The sequence below is a fragment of the Perissodus microlepis genome, chromosome 13 (genome assembly GCF_051167445.1).
Source record: "Perissodus microlepis isolate ML-2025 ecotype Zambia chromosome 13, ASM5116744v1, whole genome shotgun sequence".
Taxonomy (NCBI): domain Eukaryota; kingdom Metazoa; phylum Chordata; class Actinopteri; order Cichliformes; family Cichlidae; genus Perissodus; species Perissodus microlepis.
The window spans coordinates 5,623,062-5,640,595 of record NC_140473.1 but is presented as its reverse complement, the minus strand read 5'-3'; the positions used below and the strand labels follow the sequence as shown (position 1 = coordinate 5,640,595).

The window sequence follows — 17,534 nt, the reverse complement described above, 5'->3', positions numbered from 1 at the left end:
ATCAATCAAGACAAACTATGGCCCAGCAAAGTGGAACTTGTACATCATAAATAATCTGCTGTGGATCAAGACAGGGAACCTACAGAGCTGTAGGTGTCTCAGTTAGAAGGAGCAGCAGTATATTATTCATAATGCTTTGATTTATCAGTGTGTCTACCTTTGATTTTTGGCGTTCACTTCAGTTAAAAACGAATGGAAATGGACCTTGACAGTAAAAGTATTCCTGTCTCAGATTCCTGTGCATCAGATGATGATTTGTTAAAAAGCACATATCTGATCCGCAGCCTTTAAAAGCCCTCTAGCTTTCCTCCTCATGTTTTCACTTATGGTGCTGCTAAGAATAGCCTGCAGACCAGACTACAATATGCACTGTAATAGCAGCAGAAATCCAACACTCGACCAGAGGTCACACAGTGTGCAAGCAAGCGCTGGTCCCACTTAAGAGGGCACACGTAGTCTGTGAGACAAACGATAGTCTACACATACATTAAGTTAGAAAACATGCATGTGTACATGAGGATAAGCACGCAAGGCATTCGAGTGTATGGTGAGCAGTGCAGTCAGCTCAGTGGTGTCGATATATCTGGGAGATATATAAGGGCCGCTTGCAACCTCTCTCTGATGACAAAGGCTGCAAGCAGCTCTTGTAGACCAGCCTCTGTCGTCATGGTTACACTCGCACACCCTGCTTTGAAAAGCAAGTTGTTGCACAACTCATCAAATAAAATATTTAGAAACAAAGTTGCACAAGAGAAATTGTTGTGGAATGAGATCTTTAGAAGTCAGAAATGATCCTATTAGCAATATTTTGGAATAACTAAAAAGATCTCTAGGATGTGGCCATGAACTGTATACAAAAGATGGTTGTAGCCATCATGATGTCACTCGCCACAGCATTTCAACTGGGATGAGGTCTGGAGTTTAACTGGGCTGTTGCAAAATCTTGATTCTTCACTTTTTCAGCCAATCTGCTGTATGCTTGCTAGTGTGGTCAGGATCATTGTGCTGTTGCATGACCCAGTTTTGGCCAAACCGTAGCAGCTGGACCGATGGCCTCACATGTGACTCTAGAATACTTTTTTATACAGAGAAGCTCATGGTTGACTCCGACTACAAGGTTTCCAGGTCCTGTGGCTGCAAGACGAGCGGAAATGATCGCCCCTCCACCATTTTTTCTAGTCTGGCTGAAGGAAATTAACATGTTGAGTGGTTAGTTGACGCTCAGGGTTTTTTGCAGTTTCTCTGAGCGCTGCACCGTCTGACCTTTTCATGAATTTTCTTAGACATTCAGTCCTTGGGAAGATTCTGTCACTGTGTTAATAAAATAAAGTAAAAAAAAAAACAAAAAAGTGGCATAAACACCTGAATGCTTCTACTTTTATAGAGATGCTTACACTTGATCAAAGATTTTTTTCACGTGCCTGTACTTGTGTAGATGCTTTTACACAAAAGGCCGAGATGGTAAAGTGCAAACAGCATCCAGGACAGAAGCAATTGCATTTACATCTGAGCTTTCAGGGCCACCGTATTTTTTTACTTTAAATATGTACCTTTGGCACCTGTTGTTGGTTGCCCACTTTCAGAAAGTTTACTACACCTTTTTTTCAGGGTAAAGGAAGAACAACATGCATAGCAGCTGTTGCTAACACAGCAAATGCTCTGTTATAATAGTAACTAAGTAATAATATCACATCAATCTGTCACACGATAATCCGATATAAGTAGGTTTCATTACCCTACATCTTTGCCATAGCTTAGAGCTGAGAGTGCTGATGCCCAATCCTGTTTAGGTTGCAAAGTGAAGCCATGAGACGTGTTATGAGGAAACCAAGGTGGAGGGAGTGTTGTAGAAAGAAGATAATTATACCGTGACACTCTACGTCCTCCTTCAGGCCATTTCCTCCCCCATAGTGGTGAATAAGGGCAAGAAAGAGGTGGCAGGGGTGGGGGCAGAGTATCATGCTTGAGGTCTAGAGCGCCTTTGAGCACAAGAGGCCTGTGGAGCCAATAAAAGGCTGTCGTGGAGGAAAGAGGACACCACCTAGGGAGTCTGGAGCAGCAGGAGGCATCCAGACAACAACTCTGCAAATCTACAGGCCCTCCCCGCCAAACGGCTGAACCTCGAAAACCTCACACAGGGCAGGCTGCCACACGCCACCATTATCTCAATCACTCTACAATAAAGCTGACATTTCCATGGAAGCGTGACAGACGGAGCGAAAAGAGAAAAGAAGACGGAGAGAGCCTAAAAGTGCTTCATTCTTATTATGTTTGAGTACGTTTGTCAAAGCTGTATTGTATAACTTTCTGAATGGGACATCACTGCAGCAGCCAGGACGGCCGGCTCGGAACAAATCTGGCTCATTTGGCTTTATATTTGAAGCTGGGAAAGATGAGAATCCCAAGGCGAAGGGTAATGTGACATCCTGGATGAGTTCAGGATCATTAGAGAACATACAGTACTGCTGCGAGCACTTGAGCACTAAGAGGGTGGTGCTGCGTGCCACACCATCTGCTGAGTCACAATGGGTTCCCACTTCACCCTGCAGAGTGGCTCAGTGGTCAGAAAGACAGGCTAATTCCCAAAATGGTTCAGGTTGTAAATGTCTGGTTAGGAACAGCCAAGTAATAATTACTTGAGTAACCACATACACTTTCCAAGTGTAACAAGCTGTAAATCAGCCTGCATAAAATAGAATATGAAGAAATTTTACACTGAGAAGCTGTCAGAGAACAGGACTGCGAGTTCTGAACGTGTCTGATGAGGCTGCAATGATGAGAAAACAAGACTGGATTGACTTAGATTCTACTTGGGAGGCATAAAGACTGGAAAGTTTGGCCTTTGGATAGTGCCAAGAGGAAAGGCCAAATATATGTTCAAAAGAAAATTGAATTAAATCAGCTTTATTTCGTTAGCTTTATGGCTGCATGCGAGCATTTGTGTGGGATGAAAGGTAGTGTTCATACATTTTCCCATGGAAAATGTATCGTACTGGACACCTCATGATGGCCTGCAAAACAACGAGCTAACTCTAAACAGTTACAGCAGAAGTGATAGTAGAAGGACATTTAAACCTAAAACAGAAATGAATTCATTTTGTGTCCAGATGTGCGAAGATTTAATTTGAAGTCATAATGTACATACCTAAAAACTGTCTGGTGACCCCCTGACAACCCATGTTGCCAACTCCTCAGTAAGGAAAAATCGCTATTGGCTGTCCTAAAAGTCGCTAAATGACATCATCGCTTAATTTGCATAATTGGTCATGATTGTAACCTAGCTATAGGAGAGAAAGATAACATTGCGGAGGAGACGCCGTAAGTAAAAAAGGAAAAAAACACTCTAAATGCATTTAGAATGTACCAATTAAATTCTTTAAGCAATTATTGTTAAAAGCGAGAAAGTAGTTTGGACGCATAGGTGTGAACATCTGCTCTGACAGCAGCTGCTTGCCATAGCTGGGGACGACTGCTGCGTGAGGACTATCTGCCACCTGTGAGCGCTTTGACATGGGCGAGGTGCCCATGGCAGCACCCGCTGCTTGTTGAGTGTAAGAGCATCCGTGCTTTCACGTCAAAAAGTCGTCATAAACTTCCATTAACACCAGAAAAAGTCACCAGATTTGTCGCTAGTCGCTTTTTAGAAAAACAGTTGCTAAGGGGGTCTGAAAACTCAAAGTCGCTAAGTTGGCAACACTGCTGACAACCACTGGTTAGCGGTTGCTGGAGGTTGCAAAAAGCTATACAGTGTTTCACTGAAATCGTCCTTGCAGTTGCTTTGTCGTTAGCAGATTGCTGCAGTTGCCTGTAGTTTGCATGGAATAAGTGAATATAGTTGCAGACTGGTCTGCAAACATTTGGCAACTACTCGTGGTAGTGAAACTGAGAAAAGTGCGATCCAAACTGGAGACGGAAAATGTTGAGTAAAAACTTTTCTGTCTTTTGAAACGTGTTGGTTTCAGCTGTAAATGTGAACATTCTCTGTTTCTGTGATGTCACTACTCATGACACTATTGCTGGTTAGCAAATATTCGCAGACATGTTACAATCTTCAATGCAAACTAAAATGGTTATCTGCTACCAACCACAGCAGTCACAGGACGGTTCTCGGTGCCTGACCCTCTTTGCGACAGACTACACACTCGATTATTGATTGTTTGTTTCTTTATTTGTCTTTGTTAGCTTCATTTTGTTATTTTTGTTTGTATTTTTTTTACATGACTGCGGGTCTGTGGTTGTTTCACATGGGGGAAAAACGATGGAGTATTTCTCAACTAGCTGGGGGTATAAAAGCTGTTCTTCTCACCCTACAGTACTGTATGTTTCTCTGTCTGTCCTCACACAGCTGGGCCCACACTGCTCTGGATGGATGAGGGGGTTGAGGGGCTGAGAGCGAGATGGGGTGGGGGGGTTGAGTTACATTCCTTCCATCGGGGCTGTGCGTCTGCCAACCAGGTCACTCCCAGTTCAGTCCCGGGAAATTGGGAGGGAAGAATTTCCTCTGTGCTGTCCATGCTGGACACGAGCACAGCCGCACAGAGGCCTGTATGCACTGGGGGCACATGTGTGTATGCATGTGTAATGTTTGAAACTGAGCACCCGGTATAATATAACTTGCATGTTATTTTCTTACCACGCAGGACACATGCACACATATGTGGTGTGTAAGTGCGGACATGTTTGGAAAGTATCAGATTGTGTAGGCACGTGTGTACTCTCCTTCAACTATAGCGCCATATTTTTCACAATAAGTTCTGCGTTGATCGGATTGATGACCTCCCACGACCTCCGTTTTGACACAAGCTCAAAACAAGTTGTTGTATATTTATTGTTTTTTCCTACTAGGAATCCCTGCATCTCATCTCCTGTTCCCCACTTTCACACAATGCACAACAACACACAGATGAGAGATACTCCCAAAAGATTCCAAGTCGTCTGGCACAAGCTGCAGCCCAATAATAGAAAGATGGAAAGATAAACTTACGGGAACAGAAAAGGGGGTGAAGTTTATTCTTTGCTTGCTATTGGTTTGTGCTGCGTTAAGCCCGTGTTGTAACAGGTCAGCAGGGACAGCGGTGTTCAATATTGCATTTGCTGTGACATGAAAAAGGCATGAATCACGTTAAAGTGCGCAAACAAAAAGCGACATGTTTGCAGATAAAACGCTACGCACTGACACAGGCCTCCAAAGTGTTCACAAGCCATTTCACACACATGCTCCCAGTTACACATCATCTGCAATTTGTCAAGACTGTCACCTTCTAGTGAATCATCCTCGCCTATTATTCCAATCCACTGCTTTTGTGGACTTTTCAGGATATCTGCAGTTTGGGTTTGAACTTAAGCTCAAGAATAATGAAGCTTTTTAAAAAAAATTTTTTAGCCCACCATCACAGTTTGAGACTGTATATAAAGGACGGACCTGAAAAGTAAAGCCAGGCTAGACGGGCCTTAAACCTGCATTCTTTTAATGGTCAGCAGGGGGCGACTTTTCTATAAATCTGTGCCGTAGTTATTACTTGATGTATGAGCTCAGTAAATATTTTGCAAATAGTGTTATGGTCTCAATTGCCAGATTTCTAAACACAAAATGTCATTTGTGTGGTAAATTCTGCACTCATAGGAAAATGGCCAGTAAAGCAGAGAGTGTTACTCTGTGACTGAAGCCGTTATGCTGAGCGACGTTGTGTCTCTGACATGTTTCTCAGTCAGAGCCAAAGTCCACTCATTCAGTATTCTGCTTTGCTAAAACAGACTCCAAAGAATTGCCGTTTCAGTTTTTGTTGGGTTTTCTAAGCCTGTTTTTCAGACGACAAAACAGAAATACCAAATTGAATTAGAGAGGAAACCTTGACACCCTTGGAGTGCTCAGAGTAGAAAAGTGCTATGTAAGTATCACTTACAGTTATTTCAGCTGCTGCAGAGTGCCCGGATAAACTCACTAGCTGTTTAACACTAAACATAAAGTAACAGATCCCAGAGGATGACAGTCAATATTAGACAACAACAAAATATCCAAGTGAACTGTACACAGAGAGAATATGTTGTGTCTGGAGCTTGTTCATTAAACCCCAGGTTACCACAAATGAAATTAACAATCAGCCAATGTTACATTAAAGCAAGGTAAGCTATTTAATAAAAAAAAGTTAGTGGAAGATCAGCACAAAGCTGCACAAGAAATACATTTTTTTAACAGGCAGTTCTTTTGAAGGAACTTGAGTGTCATCATCTGATTCTTTAAAGCAGTGCTTTTGTTCATGTAAGTGGTCGGTATTATCATTGTTCACGTAAAACCTGCGTTAGCTGTTTCACATTTTTGGCCTCAGGATAAACAAGCCGTGAGCACAAGATTAACAGCTTTAACTGGATATGTGGAACCTGTCAGCAGAAGCTGGCTTATTTCCACATCCAGCCTTTGGTTCCACTTCTGGTTAAAAGTTATTTTTAGTGGCTTAAATGAAGTTTGCGAAGCTCGGCATCTGGGACGAAGAAGAAGACGTATGATAACTTCCCCCTTTCTCTGAAATATGGCTTGGAGTTTGTGATAAGGATGCTCTCCCAGGAGTTTATTTTTCTCCATTGTCTTTAAACAAAAAAAGAGAAGAAGAAGATGGATTTTAAGAACGTTTTCCACATTTCAAGGAATTATATTTATTAAGAAGATAAAAGGAAGTGCAACTGCAAATAAAACACACAGACAGGCTTGGGGGTTTTTCTGGAGGGGTTTGTGGCTGGGTTGTCTGGAACAGGAAACATGTGAGCTCTGAAGAGGCTTGGCAGATGTGCATGCACAAATACACACACACACATAATGCAGGCAGGATGGAAGCTCTTCCTGGACACACAGGATTTGGCCCTGGCAGACGGCATGTCACAAGGAATCAAATTATATGTTAATACGCTGAGAACCCAGAACAAGGCGAGGGACTTTCTCAAGGAAAAGTTGGTTCAGACGATCATGCAGGCAGGCTTATACAGTGAGCCATTCAATCACTCTACGTTGTCTGTTAGACTTTCCTGGCAGGGATCCTGGTCCCAGGCAGGACTACGATCTGCTGTATCACACACATGTAGAGTCCAGCATTTGAACTTTTGATTTATTGGTTCTTGGGAATTGCACATATGGCTCAGGCCAAATGGCATCTTATAATATTACACAAGGAGAGGGCCTACTTAGAATGTACTCCTAATGTAAATGTGTAGTCTAATAGGGCCTCTTGCATAAGCTACTTAACACGTACAGCCAGTGGATATGTATATACGGCGCACATGTACAAGCAAATAGCATTGTTCAACAAATATAGTGCGTGATGAATGGCCGTCTCGCGCTGATAAAAAGCCAGCTGCTGCTCTCCAACTATGTGAGCTGTCTTCTTGCTGCCCTGTCATGACTCAGTGCTGAGTGGGACATTAGTGGGTCTCTTCCTGGTATCAGGGCCATTCCTCTACACTGGGCCTGGACTCAGTTTAGCATCATGGGAATTTCTGAGAGCAGCTGAGGGTCCCGGGAGGTTACGCTGGAGTTCAGCTGAGTTAATCCAGCTGACGGGGTGCTCTTTCATCCATATGAAAAAATGTTTATAATTCATGTTCAATCTTTGCCTCAACCTGACAGAACAGTGCCACCTGGTGGTCACATAGAGCAAAGATATTCATCTCTTTAGCCCACATATTCAAGTTTTTATTCCACATGTTCAACTTTCACTCAGTATATTTATTTCATATAGCTTCAGCTTTTTTTTTGCATATACACTTTTCTATATTTTCAGCTTTTATTCGATTTTTTTTTGCATATATTCAAGTTTTTATTCCACATGTTCAACTTTCATTCAACATATTTGAAGTTTGGATTTTACATTACTTCCCAGATTTGGGTCTATATATTCATCTTTCACATATTTTCAGTTTTCTTCCCATAAATTCAGGGGTTTTTGTATATATTGATAGTTCATTCCAAATATTAAACTTTCATTCTGTATATTTAAGGTTTTTATTTTTATATGTTCAACTTTTTTGCTAAAGACTTAATGTCTTGTCATGTAGTCAAGTTGTTATTCTAAATCCTCAACTTTCATCCCATATATTCATGTTCTTTTGCATATGTTGACAATTTTATCCATATATTCAAGTTTTTATTTTATATCCTCTCTACATATGATACATTTCTTGCCGCTTTCTACTGAAATGTGCATTCTTTACGTTCAACTTTCTTTGCATATATTCAAGTCTTTGCAATGGTGCACTGCAAAACTGTAGATGAGCATGAAGCTGCTAGAACACAACCGTTGGTTTCTGTGCTGGACCAGCAGAAACATACGGTGCCTTTCACTCAACCGGCCCACCAACACAGGTGAAGGTAAAACAGATGGGTGGGACATGTGACTTTAAGTGTAGCTGCGTCTGTGTGAGGGGGGATCAGAAGTGAAGTGATGGCCCAGGTGAAGGTAGCGGGAGAGAGTGTGAGGATCCACCAGGACAGCACGGATCTTTACTCCGACATGACTACTGTCAGCTCCAGTGCAGGTGAGTCAAACCACATCCTAATGACCCCGTTCTTGTGTTCTTCCACAGCATCTACATTAAATTAGTTCTAATTTTATTGACACACGAGTCGCACATTGTATATTGTCAGCTTTGTTATAAAGAATTAGCAAAACCACTTTATGTAAAGAAGTGGTGTTATGTTAATTCCCTTTATTATACTGTCATCCTGCTGATTTGGTTTACTTTGCAACCTTTGGATTACCTTCTTAGCTTTTAAGGCAGTATTTTCTATGTTTACCATTGATAGATTATTTAATCAGCTGCGATGCTTTGTTGGTCTCGTACTCTTTAATAAACAGAGTATAGTAGTGTTGGAAAGTGATGAACACACGATATAAAAGTTTAAAGCTTTGGAAAAATAAACTGTTATATAAAACCTCCCTACTTTCAGCTTCTCTGATTTTCACAGCGGGGTAGCTCCGCATGTTTGATTTGGCAGATTTTTCCCCCCCGCTGGTTGCCCTTCCTGACACGATCCCCTCCCCCCCGCAAGTTACCAAGTTTGCTCATGTAATCATAATAATTGCCTCTGCCATTCGACATCCAGCTGTTTTATAATGTCATCTGACACCAGCAGACCAAGTCAACTCATTTTAAGGAGATGAGTCCCTTTGCTGGTGATTGTGGTAATAATCTTGGACAAATCCTCCAGTTTCTGGTGTCTGTTTCTCACGAGCTTGTGTTTGCCAGCTAAAGCTCTCTGGCTCTCAGGTTGCCTGATGCCAGTGGGAACCAGAAAGTCGGGTAATCCCTCCTTTTTTTGAGACAGTCATTGGTGAATTGCTGCTTTTTCAGTTAAGGCCGCATTTTTTGTGTCATGTTGAGGAAGTGAAGAAATAAGACCTGGGGAATTTTTCCCAAAAAAAAAAAAAAAAAAAGGATCCACGCAACCCCTTCCCCTTTTCTTTTCTCGCTCCTGAAAACAGATATAGGAGAGTCGGTGAGGAAGGGGACATTGTGCGAGACCTCCGTGGCTGTAGGATTCAATAGACGGAGCAGAGCATACCCCTCCCCAGCCAGAAGACGCCACCGCACCACCTTCAGCCACAAACAGCTGGAGCAGCTGGAAGTGGCGTTTGGACAAAATCAGTATCCTGACATCTACTACAGAGAGGAGCTGGCTCGAATCACTAAACTCAATGAGGCTCGCATACAGGTGGGATGGTCTTCATGTTAGATCTCTCTGACAACTCTGGCTTTTTAGGAGTTGGGGTGTGCAACTCTAAAAAAAGAAACAGGGCGGGGTGTTTTAGGCACAAATGCTCAAAACTGCTAATAAAACAGTTCAACAAAAGAGCTGGTCTACATCTGCAAGCCACTTTGCAACCCACCTCTACTTCAGCTCTTTTTGTTCATTCTGTATCTCACTAAATCACTGATACCTTTTGCTTTGGGAGGACCTGGGACAGTTACAAATATAAGGGACCCTGACCTCTGTGGCGTATCATTGTTGGATGAATGCTTCAGATTTTTGTCCCAAAGTTGTGTTGCAGGAATGCTGCGTGCAACATTCTGATCAATGATCCTGATTTGGTTCAGTCTAATTCAGTGGTGGCCCTATTTGTTGCTGAACCCACCATGCTTTGTATGTAAAAGCCTCGACTAACCCATCCTTGTCTCAGCAGGTGTGGTTTCAGAACAGGAGAGCCAAACAGCGTAAGCAGGAGAGGGCCTCGCAGAAGGTTCTCCCAGTGGGAGTGATGCCAGGCCACAGGGCGCTTCTGGGAGGCGTGCACATTCAGCCGTCCGGCATGTCTCGGCAGTACTACCCCCAGCCCCTGCCCCACATCCCTCGCCTCTCTTCCATGTTGCCCTCAGGGGCATACACCCGCCACCCGGGGCCAGGTAGCCAGTGCCCATGTCCCGGCGCTTCCACTCAGCCAACCTCCCAGCGGCAGCATGATGACTGGTACGGCTCGCTGAGGAGCAACCTCACCTCGCCCATGTTCTCGCTCACCTCCATGCCGCCTCTGGATCCCACCTCTCACTGGAGCTAAGAAGCACCAGATGTTTCCACACAGAATACTAAGAAGCCTCTTTTTCATCTTCACAGTTACACACATCCTGTTTGCTCTCTCACTGCTGAATTTTCCAGCTAGTCTGTAAAATAAAATGTATCTTCTTAGCCACACCCGAGCTTCCCCAGTCCCTTGGCTGGAAACGACTGATGTCTACTGGATTTATAGAAATGCATTAAAAGGTTCTTTGAACATTAAGGATACTTTTTTTTTACTTTGCAAAAAAAGGTTAGCTCAAGGAGCACACACTAGAATTTGTTTTTAATTGTATAAACCTTTCAGCTTCATGTCACGGCTTTCATAGTTCCCTAATACACCTACAGGTAACATTACTACAACGTAAAGTTGGGACGTTAAATGAAATGTAAATAGAAACAGAATGCAATGATTTTCAAATCCCTGTTTGAATTTGACAAATTCAGGTAATCTGGCTTCTTCCCACAGTTTAAATACACACAGTTAGTGGGGTTAGGTGATTCTAAATTACCCATAGGCGTAAATGGTTGTCTGTCTCTCTGTGTTAGCCTTGTGATAGACTTCTCACCCTGTGACAGCTGGGATAAGTGGAAGAGGATGGATGGAGTTTAAAACTATGGTGAATGCAACAATGATGGTTCATGAGATTTGCAAATCACTGCATTCTGTTGTTTCCCACCTTTTTGGGAGGTGGGTTTCTACATCATTACATCTAAACAATTTCCATTATTAGCAAATACAGTATGTGTTAGTAGACCACAAACACACACTGGTTTTCATATCTTAGTGCAGGGGTCTCAAACTCCAGTCCTCGAGGGCTGGTGTCCTGCAACTTTTCCATGTGTCCCTGTTGCAACACACATGAATACAATTCATTAGCAAGACTCTACAGAATTTGACTGCATGCTGAGGTGGCAGTTCAGCCATTTGATTCATGTTACAGCAGCTCATGAGTGAATGAACATGGTGCAATAAAAGTACTTTTAGAAGTACATTTTTCCAAACACTTACATTTACCTAATTTTACTTAAGTAGAGTTAGTGGTTGCCACTTCAGCATGCAGTCAAGTTCTATACTCTTGCTAATGACTTACTAATTGTATTCATGTGTGTTGCAACAGGGACACATGGAAAAGTTGCAGGACACCGGCCCTCGAGGACTAGAGTTTGAGACCCCTGTGAGAATATCTCATTGGCATAATGCTTTCCCTAGCCCAGGGGTGGGCAACTTCAGGCCCCGAGGGCCGGTGTCCTGCAGGTTTTAGATGTGTCCTTGATCCAACACAGCTGATTCAAATGGCTAAATTACCCCCATAACATGTCTTGTAGTTCTCCAGAGGCCTGATCACGAACTAATCATTTGATTCAGGTGTACTGACCCAGGGTGAGATCTAAAACCTGCAGGACACCGGCCCTCGAGGCCTGGAGTTGCCCACCCCTGCCCCAGCCGCTTACCCCAACCATCAAAAATGAATGCCTAACCCTAACCCTCAGCCTAAACCTAACCATAACCTAACTTTAACACTAAAACCACATTTTGAGCCTAAAAAATGTTTTCAAACTCATGTGGATGGGCACTTTGTCCCCATAAGTGACTGTTGGTCCCCACAAGTATAGTAGCATGCCAATTTTCTGTCCTCACAAAGATGTGTGTGTAGACACACACACACACACGCACAAATCCTTAATAGCCTTGCTGCCCCTGCAGCTTTGACATGAAATGTAATATTTATTTAGGATATGAAGACGTGCTTGTTGTCCCCTTAAAGGAGGTGGAGTTCCCGCAGTATGTCTATATAAATCGTTTTATGTCCTGATATAATTATAATTATGTCCTACATAGAAACTGTGGACATACCTTCTGGATCTGATAATTGAAGCCAATGCACAACACTTTCAAGCTGCATTCTTTCTAGTGGTCAGCAGAGGGCGATCCTTCTATCATATCTGCTTTTTCCAAAAGTGACCAACAACAAATAACACAGACAGCACCACATGAAAAAGGTGTGCAGAATACAGTCTTCTTTTAATATTTCACATTACAGAGACAACACAGTCGCATCTGTTATGCTTTTTAAATATTTGCACTCAGAAAAACCTGAGTTGACCGAAGAGTTAATACTAGATGGCAAAAATATAGAGAAGTCATCAACGTGTGGCAAAAAAATAAAACTACTTCAGAAGAAATCACAGATGAATTGAACAGACCTAACCTGACATATTATACACACGTCTGTTTTAAAGGCAGCTAAAGTCTGAAGCAAATGTGTTGTGTTCAAGTCCTTTCCTGAAGGCCCGTAAAACAGAGTCCGCTTTAAAAACTAACGGCAGTGTGCGTTTAGTCTAGCTTATCCAGTGATGAAGAATCTGCAACACGCCGCTGCTTTACATTCACTCTGCGAGGACAGGTGTGCGTCGAGCTCCTGCTGACTCTGCGATTATCACGCCGGCTCATTTTTTTGTCGTTTTAATCATCACCAAGACGACAGTGGGAAGGTGTCACAACTGAAACACAGACGGTATTTCTGCTACTGTAACCTGCAGCCTCGGGCTTCACATCAAACATACGGACTGTGCGCGTGATCAAGTCAAGGTCACTTTCTGTTGTCATGGGAACCATCCTCACACAAACAGCAAATTAAACAGATTGACAGGAGGAACCATTTGGCCCGCTGTGTTCAGCATGAGCGTGCTTGTAAATGAGTGTGTCCGTCTGAAGCAGAGCTACTTCACATAAAGGGGACCCATCATGTCATATAAATACACTTTTACAGTGTTGGATGTTCTTGGCTGTATATTAAAGTAAAGCTCAGGTTTCAGATTGATCTAAACGCTCCATTTACCTTTTTTTATTTTCAGTATGATGTCGATGAGAACAGATATCCTTAATGTGGTTGTGCAGTGGCCAATCAAAGATCAATAAGGCATATTCTGAACTCTGTATAACACAAAGCTACTCTCAAAAGTCCCAGAATAAAAATATAGAACTGGAAATGAGTAGAACAGGTCCCCTTTAATGTGAGAACACTCTATTTACAGACTGTTGTGCTGCCAGAGAGAATCAAAGTGTAGCACCACTAAAAGAAAACACTCTACCCAAGCTTTTGTACATGTCAAGGATCAGTTCACCCAAAATCAAAGGCAGCTTTGCTTAGAATACAGTATTCAGAATATAGTGAAGTCCAAGCTTCACTGTGGAAACCGGAAGTTACAGGCGGTTAACCACCTGCTTGTTGTACCTTAATCACTTCCTGTTCCTTTGTTTTTTTAATCCACACACTCGGAGTACTGCTCCTTCAGTCGTTCAGGGCCTGTGTGTGAATGAGGCGGCCTTAAAACTCCCCAGCTGCACATATGCAGCTCCAAAAAACGGGGGATTCAGATCTGAAAGTATACTGCTAAGGATTAACTAGAAAAATACCAATTTAGGTGAACTGGCCCTTTGAAATGGCATCTACACACACACACACACACACACACACACACACACAAAAAAAAAGGTCCTAATGAAGTGGAAGACTCCACCAGACTGAAACTGAAACAAAGGGCATCCTGTGTTCCACCCTTTTTGTCATTTATCAGATTACTGCTGATTCAGCTTGGAAAAATCATCCGTCAGAAGTTTCACGAACGATCGATACTCCTGACCGATAATCTATAAGAAAGAAATCAAAGACGGTCCTCTAAAAAGTTGTGCGGCTTCTCAGTTTTGGCTGCAGGTACGCTCACCCTCCAGCCTCTCTGCTGATTCCTTGCTGTCGTCGTGGACGGGAAGCAACAGAAAGACGCTCTACTCCAGCGATTTGGCGAACTCTGCGTAATCTATGTAGCCGTCATTGTTTTTGTCATCGTCCTTCAGAACGTCATCGATGAGAGCAATGAGTTCCTCCTCTTTCATTGGCTGGCTGCTCTCTCCTCTCTCCTAAACAGAGACGAGCAGAGCAGTGAAAACGATTGGACCTTTCTGTGCGCAGGAATCGTGAGGCGAAAATGTGTCACAACAATATTTTTAATCACAGCAACAGAAATAAAGGAGCAGAAAACGTGTCAGCTAACAAAACTGTTTTTTTTTAATCGCTTTGGTGTCACGTTGCATGAATTCTTTGTTTCCTAAGGAGTGATGGATCCGCATTGTCACCGATTTTGTCCCACACACCCTTCCTGACACCTTCCTGAACATTTAAAAAGTTAGCGGGATAACAAAGATGAGGCTCAAAACCTACCAGCTAATTAAAGCTAGTAACGGGCTTAATAGGAGACAGCGTCAACAAAAGATTCAGAGAAGTCTCGGTGCACAAGGGACAAGGCCAAAAATCTGTACTGATTAGCTGTGACCTTTGAACCCTCAGTGTGTATTGCATTAAAAACAGACACAGAGAAGCTGCCTCCTCTGAGTCTATTTAAGTTGAAATTTAAATCTCTCCTTTTTTTAAATTATTAGTGTTTCTGTCAGCACACGGGTCAAACACCAGCATCCATGGTGGTGTCTGTGAAGGCCAAAGGCACAACTTGGTGGCAAGTTGTGCCTTTGGTGAGAAGACCTTATTTGTGCAAGACAATTCCTAACACACTGTGCAAATATTCCAACAGCATGACTCCCATATAAAGAAGTCCTGGAGCTTAAAGACCGCCTGCAGTACTGACCTGTCACCCACTGAAACATCTGGTGCGTTATGAAACAAATTTAAAAATATTATGATAAGAAGAGACCCTGAACTGCAGACATGTTAATATTCTATATCAAAAAAAAAAAACTAGAGCAAAGCTAACATTTACAGAGTGCTGCTAAAAGATAGGTAAACATGCCCCTGTCCCAACTTTCTGAAACACAAAGCATTTAAATGTCTCAGTCCCATCCCACAATAAGAAGGGTATGAGAAAGTGGGAAAGTAACCGTTATGTATCCTTTTAATGCCAACTATGACAAAAAAACGTGCTCACACATGAATTCTCACCTCTCTGTGTACATGTGAGATTGCTGTTGCAAGCTCCAGCCCGTCCAGCAGGTTGTTCCCATCGTAATCGTGCATTTTGAAATAGTGCAGCTGGAGCTCCTGGGGCGTCATGTCTTTCTCTGGTTTGTCTATGACGCCCTCTAAATGCTCCATGATGTGGCTGCCACCAGAGGAACAACAAACAAACACAGCTACTGATTAGACAGAACCCAAAGTTCACCTCGTCCTGAGTCGTGCACGGCCATGCCACTCACTCTTTGTCTTGAACCATGTTTCTATCCAGGCGATGTTGGCTGGCTGCACTTTCTACGATCTGCTGCTGATGGTGGTGGTGGTCTGGGTTCATCTGAGCGTGAGCGCACAGAAAACAGCAGGACAAAAAGAGGAGCACACCCCCCCACTGCACACTACACCTGCTGCTCCTCATTCTGCTGCGGAAAGGCAAAGACTGACAGTCAGCAAGTTCAGGAACACAGCTCTTGAATATCTATGTTGGACATCACCTTCTTACTACTCAAATGTCCTCAGTTTAGCACCTCACTTACATCCAGCAACACATTTGAGTGTCCTTCTTACGAATTAACATGTTTCTCCTGATCAGACTACATTCACACCTGTTTTATAAGTTTGATATCTGGCTCTATAAGACAACAGCAAGGTGCTACAAATAAGCACCATGTGTTTATGGCCCATTTTAACAAAAAACACCACAGACACACACAGTGCATAATTACATGGACCGCACTAATAGGGATGTTTCTGCAGTAAACTGTGAGATTACACTGCTATGCTAACTCAGTTAAACAGCCACATTAAAAGAGGAATGTATGACCGTTAGCTTGAGAGCCATTATAAGATAAATACAGCAACAAGCTGCATCTCAGGGCTACGCTGAAATAACATAATTTCATGGGTCATGACTTGGTGTAACTGGTAAAAAAAATAAAAATATATATATGTACTTACGTTTAAATAATTTCTATCTTCACCTGTATCCGCGAACAGTTGTGCAGTTGTGCGTAGTTTGCTGGCTTTAATGATCAATCCGAGCTTTCTCGGACTGAGCGGCTTTCCGTAGCTTCACTTTGACACGACAGCTCATTGTGATTGGCTGCAGCTATCCGAGAGCGCTCAACTGGGGCAAGATGATTCCCTCCACGTTATTCTGAATTCTTCGTCTTTCTCTGTCTAAAGCTAAAATTAGTTTTATTATTTTGTTGTGGGTTACAGTAAGATTCGTGTACAATTGCTATACATTAATAAGCTCAAACTAAATCTTATAGAATATTCCGTATAGAATAATTTTATATATTTCTAGTGCTTTCCGTTTTCACGAACTAGCGTTTTGATCATTTGACAGAATTTACGAATTCACGCGACAGACGTGCTGTTGAATCACCTTTAGCGGTAATAACTTGAAGGTTTTTTGTAAACTTTTAGTTTTTGTATGACTTTACAAGCCTCTCTCATCATCGTGGAGGAATTTTGGCCCCAAAAAGTTGATTCTGTTCATCTGGACGTAGCGTTTTCAGTGGGAGAAACGTTTCGTCACTCATCCAAGTGACTTCTTCAGTCTCAGCTGACTGCAGGTTTCCCCAATCTTATAAAGAGTACATTTGCACAATGACTAAAACCAGACCACTGAATGAACGAAGAGCTGTGAGGTCAGTTCCAACCTTTTGGGATTTACCTGGATGATTGAACATGCATCAAGAATTTGGTTCATTGGGCTTTGGTTGCATTCGTTTATGCACAGCTCTCTCAAGGTCCCAGCACAGCCTTTCAATTAAGTTTCAATCTGGACTTTGATCCAAACCGTCACCACTGTGCATGACACTATGAGGTGTTTGTGCTCTTATCCTGTGTTTGCTTTTGGCCAAACATCTCCAGTTTAGTCTTGAATCTCTTTAGTTCCTCAGAATCAGTAAGGACGTCTTCCCCCCCCCCCCCCCCCCCCCCCCCGACTGTATGTGTCAGTGTTGTCTTCCCTAATAAAACATTAAACGATAGATGGATTTAAAAAAAAAAACTCAGTAAAGATT

The 17,534-nt window shown here is 42.6% G+C and overlaps 2 protein-coding genes across 3 annotated transcripts; one reads left to right on the top strand and one right to left on the bottom strand.

The window, feature by feature from the left end:
- Positions 1-8,047: 8,047 nt before the first annotated feature.
- Positions 8,048-10,748, top strand: prop1 (PROP paired-like homeobox 1). Its single transcript, XM_084947780.1, has 3 exons — positions 8,048-8,523; positions 9,471-9,700; positions 10,170-10,748. Exons 1-3 carry the CDS (start codon positions 8,430-8,432, stop codon positions 10,539-10,541), a joined length of 696 nt encoding a protein of 231 aa, XP_084803906.1. The 5' UTR covers positions 8,048-8,429; the 3' UTR covers positions 10,542-10,748.
- A 1,789-nt stretch (positions 10,749-12,537) lies between these two features.
- On the bottom strand, positions 12,538-16,568 carry mcfd2 (multiple coagulation factor deficiency 2, ER cargo receptor complex subunit). 2 transcript variants are annotated; one of them, XM_084947778.1, is made up of 4 exons: positions 16,459-16,568; positions 15,747-15,923; positions 15,493-15,652; positions 12,538-14,459 (listed from the first exon to the last, which is right to left on the bottom strand). In XM_084947778.1, exons 2-4 carry the CDS (start codon positions 15,917-15,919, stop codon positions 14,328-14,330), a joined length of 465 nt encoding a protein of 154 aa, XP_084803904.1. In that variant the 5' UTR covers positions 15,920-15,923; positions 16,459-16,568; the 3' UTR covers positions 12,538-14,327. The 2 variants fall into 2 exon arrangements, with proteins under 2 accessions (XP_084803904.1, XP_084803905.1); XM_084947779.1 differs by having other exon boundaries at positions 15,747-15,920; positions 16,459-16,567.
- Positions 16,569-17,534: the final 966 nt, after the last annotated feature.

What these genes read in the sequence shown, in the direction of transcription:
- mcfd2 (XM_084947778.1), bottom strand. Translation starts at nt 15,919, where the DNA reads ATGAGGAGCAGCAGGTGTAGTGTGCAGTGGGGGGGTGTGCTCCTCTTT. An exon ending in AACATGGTTCAAGACAAAGA is followed by an intron (nt 15,653 to 15,746) that starts GTGAGTGGCATG and finishes CTCTGGTGGCAG; the next exon opens with CCACATCATGGAGCATTTAG. An exon ending in TCTCACATGTACACAGAGAG is followed by an intron (nt 14,460 to 15,492) that starts GTGAGAATTCAT and finishes GTCTCTGTTTAG; the next exon opens with GAGAGAGGAGAGAGCAGCCA.
- prop1 (XM_084947780.1), top strand. Translation starts at nt 8,430, where the DNA reads ATGGCCCAGGTGAAGGTAGCGGGAGAGAGTGTGAGGATCCACCAGGAC. An exon ending in TACTGTCAGCTCCAGTGCAG is followed by an intron (nt 8,524 to 9,470) that starts GTGAGTCAAACC and finishes TCCTGAAAACAG; the next exon opens with ATATAGGAGAGTCGGTGAGG. An exon ending in TCAATGAGGCTCGCATACAG is followed by an intron (nt 9,701 to 10,169) that starts GTGGGATGGTCT and finishes TTGTCTCAGCAG; the next exon opens with GTGTGGTTTCAGAACAGGAG.